The 5824-nt window shown below is 32.1% G+C and overlaps 1 protein-coding gene across 2 annotated transcripts; it reads left to right on the top strand.

The window, feature by feature from the left end:
- The first annotated feature begins 1492 nt into the window (after positions 1 to 1492).
- LOC21399045 (myb-related protein 330) lies at positions 1493 to 4261 on the top strand. Of its 2 annotated transcripts, XM_024162444.1 has the most exons (4): positions 1493 to 1696; positions 2309 to 2438; positions 3227 to 3495; positions 3577 to 4261. In XM_024162444.1, the coding sequence occupies exons 1-4, from the start codon at positions 1564 to 1566 to the stop codon at positions 4176 to 4178; spliced, it is 1134 nt and encodes a 377-aa protein (XP_024018212.1). In that variant the 5' UTR covers positions 1493 to 1563; the 3' UTR covers positions 4179 to 4261. The 2 variants fall into 2 exon arrangements, with proteins under 2 accessions (XP_024018212.1, XP_024018211.1); XM_024162443.1 differs by having other exon boundaries at positions 3227 to 4261.
- Positions 4262 to 5824: the final 1563 nt, after the last annotated feature.

The following is a 5824-nucleotide window of genomic DNA, read 5'->3' as shown; positions in this document are numbered from 1 at the left end:
GCAGAATTGTTTAAGTTTTAATTTAAATCATTTATTTGATATTTTAAACCCAAAAAACCTAATAAATCTAAGGCTTCGTTCACTTTACGGATTCGAGTTTTTAATTCGAGTTGAGATGTGACATTTTGTGAGAACTTTACACTGTAGCATTAAAAGTTAGATGTGACATTTTCTGAGAGTTTTTTACTGTAAAAATCTAGAACTGAAAACTCAAATCGGTGAAATGAACGAGACCTAAGTTTACACCCCGTCTTATTTTCAGGTAGTTTGAAACAAAACTTAAACTATTTATTTTTTCAAATTTTCTATTTAATATATATATAACCACATTTTGAACATGTTTACCAAATGGACCATTCCTTTCTAAATTTTTAAGTAATTAATTATGATTAACATTTTATCACTTAGATAGTAACTAGAAACATTTTTAAAATAGGACTTTCTCTGATAGGTTTTTTCTACTGGTAGTAAAAGTTTCTAATTATTAGATCTGATAAAAATCACATCAGATTAAACAAGCATACAAAACAACCAGTTTCTAATATTAAGCTGACGGTTGAAAAATTTTCTGGTCCTACCAGAGAAACTCCCTTTTAGAATAAAAATCATGAAATTGGATCAATAGACGTCCTACAGTAAATTCAGGAACATCATAAAAAATCTTATGGAGATAATATCATGAAGAATCATTAGGTTGTCTTTACGGTGGAGCAAGCTATTTTGTTCCACCGATATAACAAGTATTTTTACTGTTAGATTAATTTTTTAACTATCATATCTGCAACGGAGGCGATTCTGTGTGACACGCTGTAAATTTTTAATACGGATCTATACAGATCTTACTATTAAAAAATTAAGCCGACGATTGAAAACAATTTCCTCACTAATAGAGTAAAATAACTTCCTCCATCATAAAAATTTCCGGAATCATTATTGTGCAAATTCAATTATTTGCTTCCCCACTTCAACTCCCAGCTTCAATGGTCAACCTTTATAATGTCGGCTTTAATCAAAACATGTCACGTTAATCATTTCCTCTGATTGATATATATATATATATATATATATATATATCTAAAAAGGAGACTTTCGAGTCAGTAGGGTATATATTTTATCATTAGATACGATTAAAACTCTATTAAAGTGAAAAAATAAACATATCACAGTTTTTGATATAAATTTAACGGGTAGATAATTCATTTGTTTTGATCCTACCAGCGGGGGTGGGGTAGAGGATATCCACAGACCTGGACAGAAGACCAGAAATAATTTTCTCCTTTTCAGATTTGGGACTAAAATTAGAGGCTTGGCGCCACACACATTACAGCCAGTACTAGTACATCTAGAACTGGGCCATCTTCCACACAACTCAACATCATAATATATTTTAATATCATTATTATGTGTACACATCTTCAACGCCGTTATATATTATCATATATATATATAGGAGCTTTTGCATGCTTTGTCAAGCCATATATATATATGTGTGTATATATTTATATAAATATTTACTTTCTCCTTTCTTTTTGTTTATGTTTTTTTACTGTACTATAATCGAACATGGGAAAGACTTCATGCTGCGGCAAACAAGGGCTGAAGAAAGGTTCATGGACCGAAGAAGAAGACCAGAAGCTCTTCTCTTACGTTCGACAACACGGCGAAGGAGGCTGGCGTTCCTTGCCCCAGAAAGCTGGTCCATATTATAATTCAATCATATTATTTTCCCACTTGAATATACTTTAGTGCGTATAATAATAATGATAATATCACATTTTTATTCTATTTAGGACGGTTTGTAGTATTGTATGTTCGGGATAAAACTTAGCTTATAGAGATAGGGGTCACTTCTGAAGTTTCAGATTAATCAAAGTATGCTCAATAATTTGAGTTGGGAGCTTGTTTAGATGGGACCTAAAAATATATATATATATATAATGTCCTTGAGGATTTTATTTTTTCTATTATTATTACTAAATTTTAGTATCTGCCATGGGAGCTTGGGGAGAGAGATGGAGTGTTCTTTTTTTTTTTTAACAAATACTCATTTTTTCCTCGTACATTAATTCATTTTTTCCCGTGGTATTAATCATATTGATTCGGAAAGTAGTCTTTTTTTTAGACGAGAGAAAATAACTGATATCAGATCTTATTAGTACATTCCAATTAGGTCACGGCAACCAACTAGGTCCAGAAAGTAGTTGAAGAATTAACAATTGTAGAATTTTTATCCGTCTTATGTTGCAGAATTCATGGTTCAGAAAGTAGTGGAAGAATTATTTATGTTTATGAATATTACTTTTTTTAGGGCTTTTGAGGTGTGGGAAGAGCTGCAGATTGAGATGGGCGAATTACCTGAGGCCGGGCATTAGGAGAGGAGAATTCAGTCCGGAGGAAGAGCAGACTATTATTCGACTTCATGCTGTTCTGGGAAACAGGTGACTGTAAGACATTAATAATTTGGTTTTTCCATTTTCAGCCATTCTTCCTCTCCTTTGCCAGTGGACTTCATTTATTTTAGAGGATTTATTGGTAGGTAATAACAAAAATAATAGAAAATAATGCATTGATGTTAGATTTTTATATGATTTTTAGTCAAATGTTTCTCTAATGAAATTGTATATTATATATATATATATAGAAGCGTGTATTGCACGTATTTCAAACATTATATTTTAAAATATGAGAAAAATCAAACAGTAGTAATATTTTGAGTCGTGGACTTGGTGCAGGATTGATGTCAATCTAGTCAGGGTACATGTTCACATACTTTGATCATACTGGTTATCTACTCTCTTTCAATTTATTTAAAAAACAAAACACCAAAAAAAAAATCATAAATAAAATGAAAATTTAACAGAATTTAGTGAAAAAATAAAAGTTCAAGAATTGTGCATTAACAATAACTTAACAAATTATTCTCATTGAAATAATTACTTTATACTCATGAAATCATCTCCTTTTTGAAAGTTCTATATACAATACTTCTGATACTATTGAAAAATCAACTGGTCATTAAAGTATTGTTTCTGAAACCATCATATTCTCATTATTAAGCTCCAATTATTGTCCATCCAATTTCATTTAACCATTCAGAAAAGTAGGAATCCATCATGTGACTAAAGCATTAGTAACAATCATAAAGTACTGTATAGCAAATAATATATGTGTATATATGTATGTATATAAAGTAATTCACTAGTTTCTTTTCTTCCCTCTACTATAGGTGGTCAACCATAGCCAGACACTTGTATAAGCGAACAGACAACGAAATCAAGAATTACTGGAACACAAAGCTGAGAAGACGCGTGGCAGAGATAAATCTTGCTAGTTCTAGTACAACTTGTACCCCCACAACTACCGCACATTTGTCTACGAACCCTGACCACAACATCAACCTCTCTGATCATCAACATGAATCCCAGAAACCAACAGATCCTAATGAGGAGAGAGAAAGTGGTTCTTCTGAAGATGACAACATTTTCAGTGATCCTGGTAACGTTATTTCTGGCACAAGTAGTACTAGTACTACTACAAGTACTCAAAATAATAACAAAATTGCATTGTCAACTTCAGCTTCTCATCTACTTAACAACATAGCCAAGCCTAGTTCACATGATGGTCCCACCAGTACTAGTAATGCAAAGACTACTTCTAGTACTAGCACAACTATTTCTCATGATCTTGATCAAGAGACAAGGTCTTCTTCATCTTCCTCTTCTTCCTCGGCCCGGATTCTCAACAAAATTGCTTCGAAACTTACTCTACTAAACCTTCCCCGTGTGGTCGTCGACGGTGCTTCCATCAAGTCTCCTGTCAATGGCACTAGGAGGGGCGGGAGTGTCGGCGAATTTAGCTTGTGTGGCGGATGCAATTCGGGTTCCCCCGCCTCCTCTACACCAAGCAACGTTGATCCTTTTGATCAGGATGTTTCACCAGGGCCAGTATTGTCACAACACACTGGATTTTCAGCATTTAGTGGGGGTCAGTTAATGTGCCAACAAGGCATGGAAGTACTTAACCCCATGGAGGTGTTTATTTCCGACGATAATGTTAAAATTTATGATGATGATCTTGAGAAAATGTTGGTCACAAGCTTTCCCAATGCCACTTATTTATTTGACCAACAAATAGGATCTGTGGATAACACTACTACTAAGGTTAGTTTCACCGAGTAATTGTGATATATGATCACCAGTTGTGAAACTTGACATTTTTTTTTTTTTTTGTATTATTATGTTTCCGCGTGACGGTGGCTTATCCCAAATTATTGAGAATAATATTTGAGGTCTATAGAAGTCTATAAAGTTCTGTAATGTAATGTTGAGTAAGTGACTCAAATTAATTTTGAAAAAGTAACTATTTTGTGTTTTTAGTTAAGTTACTGTTTTCAGTTTTTGAGTAAGAGTTATTTTATGATTTATTATGAGTCTATAAATAAGTATTTTGTGTAAGATTTTATATGTGTGCTCAGAGAAAAATATAGGGACAGAGTGCCTCCTTTTGAGAAAGAGAGAGAGAAAAGTGAGGAGAGAGATAGACAAGAGTACTGTAAGGGGTTTTAGGTAGAGAGAGAAAGTAAGAAAGTTTGTTGAGTGTGTAATTTTGAAACCATTAGTGAATTTTCTCCCTCTTCTGTGAACGTAGAAAATTTTTTCAAACTACCTAAATTTTTATCTTTTCTATTTTCTTGTTATTTTTGTTTCAATTTATTTTTTTTTTCTTCGTGGATGTAAGGGTGTGTTTTTTCCCCAACATGTAATAAAGATTACAAAACCCCCTTTTGATAAGATGTAACGTCTTTAATTTGATAATAAAAAAATTATCAACGTCCTTATTGTTATTCATATAAGTATTCTTTTAGAACGCTAGTATTTGTTTCAAGGAAATATTTATGTGATGGTTATATTATCAACCATTTGTTGCAATCAAATAATCTATATATATATATATATATATAGGCAAAGTTTTAACTTTTTTCATATTTTTGTGAAACATCATTTAGACGTATGCGTTATATTCTGTTGGTTTAAGGGCAATACTCAATATTATAAGTGTTGTATTATATTTTACGAATATTACACTTAAATAAACCGAGTGTTGTACACATATAAGTGTATAATGTTATATGGAAATACAAGAACAGTTATATTTGCCAGACTATTTGGGCGCTGGATTTAAGATATTTTTATATAGATATATGTATTTGTGTGTATATATATATATATATATTATATTCTGTGGACATAGTGATGATATGTGTGTCAGAAATTTTTACAAATATGGTCAGGCTCCAATTTTTCCATGACGGAACGGAAATGTTGAATTGCTTTTATTTGTGGGGCTACAAAGACTTTCGGTTTTGGGTATTGCTGGCAAAATAGGGACGTATGTATGGGCAATATCTCATCTATTTATTTCGCATAATCGACGAAACATGATCAGTCTAAATCCCTGGTCTATATAATGAAGAAGATACATACATATATACATACTATATATGTTTAAGCCGATCTGTTGAGATAATGTTGGTCAATATATGGTATATATCCTATGAAATTTCCTTTTCGATTTTGATTTCAAATAAGATCTTTTTTTCCCAGGATCAGGATTTCAAATAGAACTTTGAATACTTAGATCATATTTTGCCTCGGGATTAATTATTGCCTTTTGCGCATATTCTTCAAGCATTTTTTTTTTCTTTATATCTCTTCCCAAATCCAAAAGGTCCTTGCTGCTTAATTTGACCCTATTAGGATTTTTAGTTGGCAAATGTTCAAGAAAAAATTCAACAGTTCTGATTACATATTGTGCACGGAAAAGT

Source organism: Morus notabilis, unplaced genomic scaffold (assembly GCF_000414095.1).
Source record: "Morus notabilis unplaced genomic scaffold, ASM41409v2 Scaffold226, whole genome shotgun sequence".
NCBI classification, from domain to species: Eukaryota; Viridiplantae; Streptophyta; class Magnoliopsida; order Rosales; family Moraceae; genus Morus; species Morus notabilis.
Note: the sequence above shows the minus strand (reverse complement) of the source record. Positions and strands in the feature narration are given on the sequence as shown.

Excerpts from the sequence above, each read along its gene's own strand:
- LOC21399045 (XM_024162443.1), top strand. The coding sequence starts at position 1,564 with ATGGGAAAGACTTCATGCTGCGGCAAACAAGGGCTGAAGAAAGGTTCA. Across the intron at positions 1,697-2,308 it reads TTCCTTGCCCCAGAAAGCTG|GGCTTTTGAGGTGTGGGAAG; the intron begins GTCCATATTATA and ends TACTTTTTTTAG. Across the intron at positions 2,439-3,226 it reads CATGCTGTTCTGGGAAACAG|GTGGTCAACCATAGCCAGAC; the intron begins GTGACTGTAAGA and ends CCTCTACTATAG.